This window comes from Anthonomus grandis, chromosome 15 (genome assembly GCF_022605725.1).
Source record: "Anthonomus grandis grandis chromosome 15, icAntGran1.3, whole genome shotgun sequence".
In the NCBI taxonomy this organism is placed as follows: Eukaryota; Metazoa; Arthropoda; class Insecta; order Coleoptera; family Curculionidae; genus Anthonomus; species Anthonomus grandis.
Genome location: NC_065560.1, coordinates 9,962,301 through 9,976,084, shown reverse-complemented (window position 1 = coordinate 9,976,084; position 13,784 = coordinate 9,962,301). Strand labels below are relative to the sequence as shown.

The 13,784-nt window shown below is 32.9% G+C and overlaps 1 protein-coding gene across 2 annotated transcripts in view; it reads right to left on the bottom strand.

The window, feature by feature from the left end:
- LOC126744840 (zinc finger protein Gfi-1b) overlaps positions 1-13,784 on the bottom strand; it is a 189,296-nt gene that overhangs the window by 110,122 nt on the left and 65,390 nt on the right. For both annotated transcript variants that reach the window (XM_050452399.1, XM_050452398.1), the window contains exons 3-5: positions 12,580-13,368; positions 10,713-10,866; positions 10,474-10,655 (exon numbers count right to left, since the gene is read on the bottom strand). In XM_050452399.1, the coding sequence (XP_050308356.1) occupies positions 10,474-10,655; positions 10,713-10,866; positions 12,580-13,368 (1,125 nt within the window). The remainder of the gene's footprint in view (positions 1-10,473; positions 10,656-10,712; positions 10,867-12,579; positions 13,369-13,784) is intronic.

Genomic DNA, 13,784 nt, shown 5'->3' with positions numbered 1-13,784 from the left:
TTTACTTATTCTGGGTGATATTATAACTTCATGAAAAAATAGGCACTTGATGTCAGGTTTTTCAGAAACCTCATAAGCAAATAGATGGTCATTAAATTTATTTTAACTGTATTATACAAAAAACAAATTTCATGTATCATATTAAAAAGAATGTTTGTGATTTTTGTAAAAGAAGGGCTTTCATGAAACGATTTTATATGTACTATATCAACAATTTTATATGTCGTATTATTAAAAGTAAATCTTTCTGCAACATTATTGTTTTTGGAAAATTTGTTTCTTATTTCATTATAAAGTTCTAATCAGCAGTTTGGATATTGGAAAAATGTATTTCGTTCTTTAAACCCAATTCGAATGCAAATCTAGACGCCATTTGTAATTAATGCTTAATAGCAAGACTTAGAGTTATATTAACTCTTGAAGATATTACGTTGGCTGACAGTTTGGAACAAAGACATTAAATTTTTAGAGGCCCCATTTTTTCCATGATTGTAGGATAATGAGTAAGTATATGAAAATTTGGCTGCTTAAATAGGCTAATATATAATGAATGGTGTTCCTTGATTAGTGTATCTAATGATTTACATTACTGCGGTGTAACAAAATTATATAAAATAATTTTTACAATTTTTCTAACCAAGAGAAACAATGACCAGTGTAAGTTTCCGACAGGGAATAAATTTCCAAATATTACAACACCATAAATTATAAAGTTTTTTACTTACTAATTCCATATAGGCCAATCACCTCTAAAAGAACTTTAAAAGAATCACTTCCAAAGAGAAGAATAAAATAGACCTGAATTGAAAGAAAATTAATTCAATATAGAAAATTTAACTTGAGAGACAGATGACTATATTATGCCCCTTGGCTTCTTTACATGGAACGGCCTGCATTTGTTGCTGTCATTAAATATGCCTACTTTTTCTCTTTAAAATGATGTATAACTCTAAGCACTTAATTTTCAATAAATACTCTAAAAAGCAAAAAATCTGATACTTGGGTTATTATTAAACAGTTACAGTTTTTAATTTATTAAAATACTTCACTTTCTTTCCAAACTTTTTTTAAATTCTCATGATCAATTAAATATTAGGTTTTTTTACCTTTATGTTTTATTTTTTATTTTTACAGCAATTATTACAGATTAAAGCGCTTGATATACATATATAATTTGAAAGAGAAAAAATAGACAAATTTATTAACCACAAAAATGCCATTTCACCTTAAGTATACCACATTATAATTGTTTTCACCTTTTTTATATTTTATACAGGATGCAAGTTATAACAGTACCCCAAAAAGTTAAAATTTTCAGTTTCATCCTGTATTTCGGAGGCAAAACTATTTAGCTTAATTAAGAAGAATCATGAACTCCTTATTTCCATAAAATCAGGAACCAAATGACTTACAAGTGCTAGGCTGATGAACAAAATGATAAACAAATCCCCAGGAATCTGGACGATACCTTATTATTTTGAGCGAATGGGTAAAATAAACTTAAAGCAAGGAGACTACAGGTAAAATGAGTGCTCTGTATGCTAAACGTGCATACCCAAAAATTAACGAAAACTAGTTTCAGAAAGTAACCACATTGATTGGTTTGATCACCTTTCGACAGTTGATAGTCTTATTGTTTGCGAAACAATAATATTAATTACAAGGATAGAATACTGCCACGTGCAGAGTAGCCGATCAGAGCGAGTTCCACTTCTCATCAATAGCGCTCTCTGGACCTTATACTTTTCACTATTAACAAAAAGCATCTCTCAATTTCGACCTTGCATATTGGATCTAGTATACTGCAATCCATTTATGTTATCTCTCCAGCATGTGAGTGGTCTGCCTCTATTTCTATAAGGTTCAGATTCTTTTCGTTCATCTACCATTCTGATATAGAATAGTCTCAATGGTCTCGTACTCCTATCTTGTCTCGTATGATTCAATTAGGGATTTTGCCAGAAAGTTTGATTGCATTGCTCTTTCCATTTTTTGTGGCTCATCACCTGTATTTTGTAGGCATTTTTCTTATTGGTTATAGACTTTTCTCTTAAGACATATTTGCAGCTTAGAAGAAAGAGCACTATTTTATTAAAAGTATATTTCTTGACTTCACGTCCTGGATTACAATCAACTTGACAGACACAGAGTTTTTTAAGGTCTGTCTGTTAAGCGCTCACGTAAAGACCATCAAAATAATAAATAAGGCCCGGCTCCCGTTTCAAATAATAATTACCCCGGTCCCGTTTAGCCGGGCATTCTTTTCTTGTTACCAAATCAATTAACGTCCTCTGCCGTTTCTTATAATTAGACTTTTTTGCAATTAGAAAAAAGACCATTTTTAAAATTGCCGGGTGAAATGGGACAGGGGTGAAAGGGATACGGCACGGGCGTAGGAATGAAGCACCCTAGCTTTTTAAAGTGACAGTTTTTCTTTTTCGTAGAGATAAATGTTAAGCAGCAACTCCAATTGAGTTTGAAAAAGACCAGTATTTAATAAAATGTCAAGCTTATTACTCAAGAAGGAATCCATTGCGGAAAGAATGTAAAACATCTCACGTACAAAATCGACAAATATCCCAAAAACGAAATTAATTCGGAACCGGTGGAAATCTCCCAAGGAGAAGGAGTCGAGTCGCGATATTCCCGCTCAACCCTTTCTGTCTGCTCTTATTAATTGCAGGGGCGGCTTACCAGTGAATTATTTACTAATTAGACAACAAGGAGGCTATAATTTTCGCCCTTCTCGGTTAAATGGATCTTGCGGCCGACTACCCTGTTCCTGATGTTTGGAACTTTGGTCGAAAGTTTGTTCGGAACCTAGGCTTTTCAGGTGATACGATTAAATAGAAGGGTTTGTTCTTGAGAAATGAATTACAGAGTAAAAATAGTTTATTAAAAGCAGAAAATAATAAAACTATTGTAAATGTTGCGATTTGGTCGTTGTGAGCAGGTGAATTTAATAATCACGTACACGATTTAATTTGTAAAAACATTTATTAATATACGAAACGTTACAGTAAAAGATTATACAAAGACTGACTGTAAAAACACGAGCTCCTAAATTTTAAACTTAAATTTGAACAATAAGTGGTTTGGTCATAATGTCAGCTATTTGATTTTCATTTTTAATATAATCTACCTTTATTTCACCTTTTTCATAAAGCTCACGCACAAAATAGTAACGCACGTCTATGTGTTTAGTACGCTGATAAAATTGCGGATTTTTATTCAACTTAATTGCACTGGTATTGTCAATGTACAGGACCGCATCTTGAGATTTTATAACACTGGCGTCTATTTCTTTAAACAATCGCGTTAACCAAATCATTTCTTTCGCCGCACTTGCCGCACTCACGAACTGGGCCTCGGCTATTGATTGCGCCACGCACTGTTGTCTTTTGCTTTGCCAGGTTATAGCTGCGCCAATGTTTTTGCATACAACACTAGTCGTTGACTTCCTTGTTGTGATGTCTCCTGCGTAGTCTGCATCTCTGTAGATTTCCAAACTGCCTTCACCATTGTAGAGTAGCCCTAGCTCCTTGGTGCCTTTAAGATATCGAAATATCCTTTTTACCAACTTGTAGTGAGCACCTGTAGGATTTTCTAATGCTCTTGAAGCAACTCTGATAGCAAACGCTATATCTGGCCTTGTAAGTACCTGTTAGTACATTAAATTGCCTACAGCTTCACGGTACGGAAATTTTGTGGTTGAAATAGATGAATTTTGAGCATTCCATCTTATTTCAATAGGACTTGACCCTAAGTTACATTCAGACATATTATATTTGTCAAGAACTTTTTTAATATAGCTTGCCTGATGGATAAAAATTGAATCATCCTCTGATCTTTTCAATTGCATTTCCAAGAAGTGTCTAACTTCTTCTGTCACTTTAGCTTCAAAGTTATTTTTCAGCTCTTGCAGAAATTTATTGACATCTTCTTGTCTTGACGCTGCTACTAGTCCATCATTTACGTATAAAATAAGTAAAAGCTTCTTATTTTCTTCATTTCGAAAGTACAGACATGGACCACCTGTACTCTCCCTTAAACCAAACTCTTTCAAAAATTCGGTGAATTTCTGATTCCAACATCTGGGTGCTTGTTTCAACCCATATAAACGCTTAAGCTATTTACAAACTTTCCCAGAGCCATCTTCAAACCCCTATGGTTATGACATATAAATATCCTCATTGATATCTCCATAAAGAAATGCTGATTTTATGTCAAATTGACGCAAATGTAGCTTTTCAGAAGTTGCTACACTTAAAACAGTTCTTATTGTATCGAATCTGACGACTGGACTAAAAGTTTCATGGTAGTCAATATCTCTTTGTTGTGAGGACCCTTTTACTACCAGTCTCGCTTTGAAGCGATCGACTGAACCATCTGGCACATACTTTATACGATATACCCATTTGTTCGTTATTACCTTGCTGCCATTTGGTTTTTCAGTTAGTATCCATGTTTTGTTTCTTTCTAATGACTCGATTTCTTCATGGATGCAAGCCATGCCATTTTTCAGAATCTTCTGATAGCCGCACCTCATGGAAATCTGCTGGTTTCTTATGCGCTAATATACAGACAGGAACACCATATATCTCAGCTTTCTAGTGCTCTATTCTGTAATTGATTTGCATTCTGATTCGCTCTTCTCAGATTCAAAGTCCTCTTGATCGTCAACTAAGGGCTCAACTTCTGTAGTTGTCGGTACAATCTGTTCTTCCTTGAATATAACGTCCCGACTAAGTACGACTTCATTTTTCTCTGGAATCCAAACTCTGTAGCCTTCAACACCATCCATGTATCCCACAAGGTAGCCCTTCATAGACTTTTTATCGAGTTTATGTCGTTTTTGCTTGGGAATATGTACAAAAAATTCTGTCCCAAATACTTTTAAATTTGATATGTTTGGCTTCTTTCTATACCACAATTCAAATGGACTTTTATTCGGCACTTTGGTTGGACCAGTTCGGTTGAGCACATTAACCGCTGTATTGACTGCTTCAGCCCAAAAATAACATAGTGAACTATCTCGCTTTTCCATTTCGCTATCTCGTTTGGTTTTTCTTAAACATTTATCTTTATTATTTCAATAGTAAATATTGTAAATTAGTGCAATAGATCAAAATAGGATAAGAAATTTTAAAAAATTGCATGCAGTCTTTATGTTTTTAGTTTTTGCAGTCGTTAGTGATCCATGAGGAAAAGTTAATAACAAAAATGATTATGCCCATTGCATTGAGAGTAATGTTATTTTTTCCTGAAAAAATCCTATAGCGTTCAGCAATAAACAAAGTCCAGATTTTTATTAATTTTGAGGATTTTACCTCTTAGAACCTTGAAAAGCTAGAATTAGCATTGCCGTGGAACTATGGGCAGTTTGTTTACTTGCAACACCTCTGATACAATGATGCCAAATGCTTATGTAGAAATTGCAGAATAACACATTTTATAATATCATGAAAATTTGTCACTTATTTTGACAGGCGCAAAACAATACTATGCCTCTTTAATAAAATATAAAGCATTCTTTTTTCATCAAATATTATAAGATACTCTATAAATCAGCTAACATTCCAAAGTTAAATGAGTGTCGATCACGTATATTAGAGAAAAAGGCAACAACATCGCAACGCCGCTCGATCACTTTGTTAATACCACCGACACAAGTAATCTTTACCAGTGACGTCGTCAAAAAATATATACATGATAAATATTTATTATTAATCGATTATGGTTTAAATTATAAACAATGTTAGCGTTTGTGAACTCTTTAAGCGTTTTTTTAACGTACTTCATTAGAGTAAAGGTCTTTAATTAATAAAAAGGCTTTTTATGGAACTTACAAATTTTATAATTATTAAAGATTTCTTAATAAGTTTTTATCATTCTACGTTTATGACGATGGTTGTTCCTTGATATGATGTTATGACAATATCAGTATTTATCGCTTTTTTTCTATGGTGCGGCACAAGTTTTTACTATCGTAACATTCATAACAGTTAACAAAAACATTGAAATGACTGAACCTATTTCCTTTTTCAACCAAAAAATAAAGAAAAAACACAGAACTTTACAAATACCGAATGTAAACACAAAACCGTTTGCCAAGATGACATTTTAAAATATAACATCAGTTTTTGCCTACCGTGTTGCCATTTCAAATTTTTTAGAAGCGGTTTTAGGAATAAGAATGTTAGTAATTTTGTCGGTTTAAACATGTTATTTTTGCGTTTAGAATAACATATATTTATTTCTACTTTTTATTTTGAATCCAAAACCTAACATCAATAAGTTAAATTAACATTATTATATGCATTGATATATAGCTGAAAATTTCCACTTTTGAAAATACGTGTAAACTTGACAACAGAGAATCGATGAATATGTTTGTAAATAAAACACTCCCCTTCTTCCTGTGCACATGTTGAACTCAAACAAAGTTGTTGTTTACTAATTCTAGCCTTTCAATATTCTAAGTTTTACCTGCAATTAACCAGATCTAAAGTTTAAATAATACAGCTATATCGCTTGAGCTTTTGCATGATTGGTCTTGGGAATAAGATTTTCGCTTTTTGAGCAGTAATCGTTCTATAAATGGTCATTTAGCCAGTATATTTGGTATTTGGCATTATTTAAAGAAGGTTTGGTGTATAAAATAACTATTGTTTAAACTTGGGAGAGCAATGTGAGACTTTGCAAAATATTTAACAGATTATTAATTTAACGGACAATTCGTGATATTTTTGGTCAATCTTAATAGCAAAAAAAATGGTTATGGGCTTCAACAATGGTAACATTGCTCCGGAGTCACTTAATCATGCGAATGAGCTATTTTCTTTATGAACTCAATTCAGTAAGAAACATTGAATTTTCTTTGCAAAAAGTTGTTCCGTCAAAGCGGAATGGTTATTTATTTATATATATTTTTTTTTCTTTATTAGGTCTTGTGTTTAAATATAATTAACATGAGCTTTATTGGTTTTAAATTCTAATCTTATTCTAATTATTTATCGCGTCATAGTGTCATAGTGAGACAGGCTTATTCTTTGACCGAGAAGAGTCGCACGCATCACCAGGTAGGACTGCACCGAATTTTGTTGCAGTCGGAAGGAGCGCAAAAACCTTGAACCAAATAGGTTGCTCTCATATACACACATATTTTTTCGCCCGGCACGCCTTTAAGCAAAATAATCCTCCGGAGGTGAACCTGTAAGACAAGCAGTTTGAATTGGATAGAAAAAGAAGCGACAGCAAGGTAGGCCACCACTTTAATAGGGTTGTCTTAACCGTCGTAATATTTCATTCCACCTATAAAAATACAGTCCACTATTCTAATTTTACCCCTCAGAAGTTGAAAACTGCGTGAAGTGCGCAGTAAAAATAGGCTGGGTAAAGTGGCCAATGACATAACTGACTTTTTCCTAAGGAAACTCATGTGTGTATTGAAGGATAACACCCATGTTGCATATTTGTCCTGGATTCAGATATTTTTCTGAATTTCGGAAAAAAAAGTTTTTAATCTGTTTGCCAATCTGGACTTAGAAATGAAGATTTTTAGAAATAAAATCAATCTTGAACAACAAATTTAGTATTATATCGATATTGTCATAACATTATATCAAGGAATAACCGTCGTCATAAACCTAGAATAATAAAAACTTATTAAGAAATCTATAATCATTATAAAATATTTAATTTCCATAAAAATGTTATTTATTAGATAAATACCTTTACTCTAATAAGGTACGTTATAAACGCTTAAAAAGTTCACACACGCTAATATTGTTTATAATTTAATTATTTATAAATTTAAGCATAATCTATTAACAATAAATATTTATCATGTAAATATTCTTTGACTACGTCACTGGTAAAGATTACTTGTGTCGGTGGAATCAATAATGCAATCAAGCAGCGTTGCAATGTTGTTGCCCTTTTTTCTAATATACTTCATCTATATTCATTTAACTTTGAATATTGACTTCTTTATAGAGTTTTGCGCCTGTCAAAATAAGTGGCGAATTTTTGTGATATTATAAAGTTTGTTTTTTTGCCATTTCTACTATACTAATTCTAGTTTTTCAATGTTCTAAGGTGCAATGCTTATAGAGAATCCAGCCATAGCTTATGTAGCCAAATATTGCCATAAAATTAATGACTTGAAATAAAATTGTCAATAATCTGATGTCTTAATTACATATCTTGAGGGATGACAAATTTAAGGTTGAAGGATTTTTATCATCAGCTTTATTTCAACCGTTTAACAAGAGCTGTCATTTTAATTAATCATTTTATCGATCAATTTTAACTTCCAAGCCTATCCTATATTCTCGAGTAATTACTGTCTAAGAGAAGTTAAAGGGCAAAAAAAATAAGGAACTTAAAGAGGAAAATGAGTTTTAGAAAACTTAAAAAAGTAACATTTGAGAGCCTAGCCGGAGCTTGTGTGTTTAGCGTCTCAAAATAAAATAATTGATTTTATCTATACTGGCCTTATCTTAAGGAGTTGCGCAACTAGAAATTCAATATTTCAAAGTATGTTTTTTTTATAAAGAGCTATCAGGAAGGTTTATAAAAAAAAAAAAATTCGGAAAAAAATACAAAGCAAAGCCCAATAATACATTTAAATATTAAAAAAGTTGCTCTTTATATTAAAGATAAAATGTACAAGTATTGACATAGTTGACAAATAGTGGCAAATAGAAATCTGGCAACGTGGTACATTTCCTATTAAATGTTCAAAACCTTATATACACCAAATGGGACCCAAAATCCGGTCCCTCGACCGTAATAACCGTAAATTCTATTAAAACATAACCACCGCGCGAAATCTGCAGCCATTACCGCGTAGTCTGTTTTATATCACACCGCCCCTCGTTCCTTTCTGCCTCCGCCCGCCCCCGCGATCTCATCTTAATGGAGCTCAATCTTTTTGAAAGCTTTCTAGAACCGCCACCGTTACGATCAATTATTAAACGTTATTGCCCGCGCTGTATTTTTGATTTCCCGCTTTTGTTTTTTACTACGAGATTTATGAGGCTCGGTTTCGGATTTATGAATTGGTCCTCCGAACCGGGGCCTTCCACCACCATCGGTGTTTTATTGTTCTGGATAAATTATCGTGCCGGATAGAATATTTAGGTTTTTTTTTGGAATTTATGGAGATGTGTTTTTTTCAGTGGTAATAAATGAAAATCATAAAATATTAAACTATTACTATTAAATAAGCCAAACAAGGACTTTCTTTTAGTGCAACCTCTACACTAGGGTCACTATCTTCTTTTACTATCCTCATATCCTATCATTATCCTATCACTATCCTTCATCATTAATCATTATCTTCATATCAGGTTTTAATTTTACAGGTTTGACTAAAGGCAAACCTTTATAACCCACTGGACTATATTGACTTTTTACTTTAATGTGCAGATTAAAAATTCCATATTAAATTCAGTTCAATTAATTTTTTTACTGTTCCTGTAAGGACTATAAAAAATTCTTGTAAACAAGAGTCCGTATTGATAAAACAACAAATAATCTGACAAAAAGATAGCAAAAACAAACATCAAGTATTATGAAGTATTATTACATATATTTCTTAAAAAATCAGAACCATAATCATTCATTCAATTCCCAGAAAGGCTCTAAGTCTCGTGATTTGCAGTAGTTTCTGGCGATATAGTAGCCAAAGCTGGCATGAGAGAGTTAAGGTTTCTAATTTTATTAATTTCTACATGTATATTACATACTGAACATTACAGTTAAAGCTATAAGGAAAGCCCTTGTATAAAAACTTATAAACGCATTTTGTCCTTAGGCACAAACAACTCTACAAACCTAACCAGCAGAGATTAAAATATTGAAGGTTAGATAAGTAGAAGGGCGTTGTGTAAAATTAAAAGAAGAATAGAATAACAATTTTTGCGATACGGACATATGCTTTCTTTCTATTACTTCGTACAACAATGTATTTCAGAAAAACAACTTTAGGGAAGAATTTTTATTTCTGCTGTTTTCTATTTAATCGGTTATTAATTTATGTAACTTTTTCTTTTTTATGTTGTCTACCCAATAGCCTAATAATTTAAGTAGCCCCATAACGTTTCGCAAAAACGCTAATCCCGTAACATATGCCGTGATAGGCGAATGGCCATTTGTCGCCGTAATTTTATTATCGCCCCCCATAGCGCTGGGTTGACAAAGGGGGCTCTCTTGATGGGGCAGACGCACGCTAACTACGGAATCATCTTTATTACCTCTTAAGCGGGAACGAGACAATTGTCGGGTAAAATTGATTTCGGGTATATAAAGGGGAGAACGTTAAATTGGTTAAAGTGAAAAAGTTACTGTTGATTTTTATTTTTACGAATTAGTTAGTTTAAAATAGTTCATCCCTTAACAATGAACGTAAACTATAAGTTAAAAGCTATCCTACCACATATAAATTGTTATCATCTTTAGACTTACCAGTATGAATGTAAGTATGCTTCTTCATATCGCTCTTCTGATGGAACCGCTTTCCACAATACTGGCAAGGATACGGTCTAGTATCAGAATGAATAAGAAGATGCGTCGATAACGTAGAGGACCTCTTAAAGGTTTTTCCACATTGCTTGCATTCAAAAACTTTCTCCACATTATGAACAGCTCTAAAAATATATTTTGTTAATTTCTTAATATTTAAATACAGTTTGAGGATAAATTACCTATGCTGACTTAAGCTGATCTCATGTCCAAAAGTCTTATTGCAAAGCTCACAAGCAAAGGGCCTCTTGCCGTTATGAGACCGTCGGGCATGCACTTCTAATCCGTGAGGAGTTGAGAACATTTTTTCGCATTTAATGCACGAGTAGACATCTCCTGAAAGTAGATATTAGGAATGTAGATGTTCGTGTCCATTTAAGTTATGCAAGGTTGAGTATAATTAGTATAAGACTTTTGGCAAAACTAATTTACTTTAGGCAAAAAAAAATTGGTATTGTGGAAAGATTATATTTTTTATATTATTGATTATAAATATCCATTATAATAGATAAGAGGAAACCCTGATCTCTGGAATAAAACAAATAAGGAAGAAAAATCTTTATTAGAAAGCAGTCGATTTCTACCAACTTTCTGGTGATTGAGCAATTAAGAACCAATGATTTTTTAAAAATTTTCTTGTTTATTACAGTTCGTAAAACATTTTAAAACAAAAAAAAATTGGATGGATCATATTTTGTACTAAAAAATCCTTTTTTACTAAATATTACTTATATGAATACTTAATTATTATTACATATGTATTTTCAAAGCATTTCAATGTGATAATTCTCCATTATGTCAATATTTCACAAGGATATTCGACAGGGTTGCCATACTTGACAAAAGTCTATATTTAGGTTTAGGTAAAAAACGGCAGTTATTATCAACAACGATAAATCATGTTTTTTACTTGAAATTTCTTGTAAGTGAATTTTGTATTGTTTAATGTTCCTATTACTAACATAAAAATAATAAAATAATTCCTCTATTTTGGCATGCACTTACTGTATAAATATATTTTTTAATAAAAAATGCTAAGAGCCCCTTATATTTGATATGTAAAATTAAACATAAATAATAATAAAAAGAGTGTGGGACGGTATGTGTTCAATCCAATTCCACCTAACTGAACCCAATCGAACACAAATCACCCAAACTCAAACTCAAAAAATGCTTTATTGTCAATATAAACATAGAAGCTATAGACGAAGCCAAAATGTAATACAATTCTTTAGATTAGATTAAAATGTAAATCAGAAAGAATACGTAAATGCTAATTATTCCAATAATTCCATTAAACTGTGTAGTAAGCTTTACTGGCGAGAAACACCTTTGTTTTTATACGTAGGCTTTTCTCAGTCTCGAGTTTCTTACTTCTATTGGAAGATTATCAAATAACTTTTTACCTCCATATACAATAGAGCCACATATAAGTTCAGAGTGAGGAATCGGTAGCCAACAGCAAAAAGACAATACAGAGTTAAAATATGCAAATACGCAAAATATGCACATCTGACAATGGAAAAGTTTGGATTGGTGGCAATAACTTAAAGAGCATAACAGCCAAACGAAACTTTTTGGCATACATTTGCGATATGGTTTTCAAATTTAAGAGATTTAGCTATTGAAAGACCCAAAAACTTACTAAAGGGTGACATGGTGATAGGTTCATTATTTAGATAAAAACTATTGGTTTTACTTTTAAAATTAAGAATATTAGTATTAGAAACATTGAATGTCCAACAATTTGCGCCACACCAATCTATTTCCAACAAATCTGTTCTTATATTAGCTTCCATTTGGGCCAAACCTCACAGGTTGAACCCAACCTTATCTCCAATACTAAAGTTATATAGTATATTTTTAATATTTGTGTTCATAAAGAAATAGCAAAAAGGAACAAACGGAATATACATTTCCATTAAATTAAAGAATGGCTGAATCAAGGATTTAAGGTAAGCTTCCTAAACATACAAAAAAAACTAAATCGTTGGCTCGTAAATTGCTCAGTCACTCAATTGTTCTCCCTTAACCTACGAATTTACTTACCAATAGGCATCATTCCAGGCCTCATAAGCAAATGATGATGATGCGGATGCATCCCAGAAGGATTTCCCAAGAAATGATGTCTCAAACGATACATGTCTTCGGCACTCGGAGTAGCTCCATACTGTCCTCCAGCCTGATTACTACTGGCCATAGCCGCAGCTACTGCACTGAAGTATAACGAGGTCGGAGTTGGAAGAAAACTCCTCTCCTCTCCCTCTTTTTGTTGATATAAGTTTGGAGGAAAAAAGGAGGGATGAACAAACCCTCTTGGAAGAAAAGAAGGATTGTACTCAGGCGAAGAGGGCGAAGAATGCTTCTGTAAAGCTTGGGCATCTTTCATGAGATCCACGAACGGGGGATAAAGGTACGAGCGGGTTACAGATATAGTTTCTTGATAGCAAGGGGTCGATTTGTTTAGTTTCTTAGGATTATCGGGCCGTAAAAGGGCACTTACTGAAAACGACTCGCTTTTCTTACTACTGGGAGACGCATCCTTTGGCAAATCGGTGACGGAAGATGGGCAGGGCGAGTCACGTAATGAAGGGGAGTTCGTGCGCGATATGGGTGGCGAATCTACTTCTAATTCGGGACTGGTACTCGGACTCGGTCTGTTAGGAGAATGGTCCCACATGGCGTCATTTCTTGAAGGAGAAGTTCTTTCGTCTCCGCTAAAGTAGGTGCTACTGTCTTCTTTTTGACTTTGACAGTACTGGTTATTGTTGTTGTTTACTGGTTCTTCTTCGTCGTCGGATTTTGACACAAAGCGGCTTATTCCAAAGGAGATAGGTTCTGAAATAAAAAAATTACTTTTACAGAAAAAGAAGAGTTTAATGAGAAAAGTTTTTGGCAAGTTTTAGGTTCGACTTTATAATTTATCTATCATTTATTCCGAAGTATCTTGTTACATAAAAAAGAATTCTTATCTCAAGAATTCTAATCTTAAATATATTATTAAATTTTAGTAACAATATTTCAGCTTTTTGCAATATCTTCAAATTTATACCTTTATTTTTTCTAACTGTATCCATGCATTCCCAATTGTAGACACTGTTTTTGTTAATATTGTAAAATTGCTCATAAGTTCACTGTATCTAAAACCATATTAGTCTCAGATATCCCTGAAGAACTCAGTTGAACTATTTCACGCTAACCCAAGATCCTGTAGATAAACCGAGGATCTTATTAAAAAATCACTTATCTACATT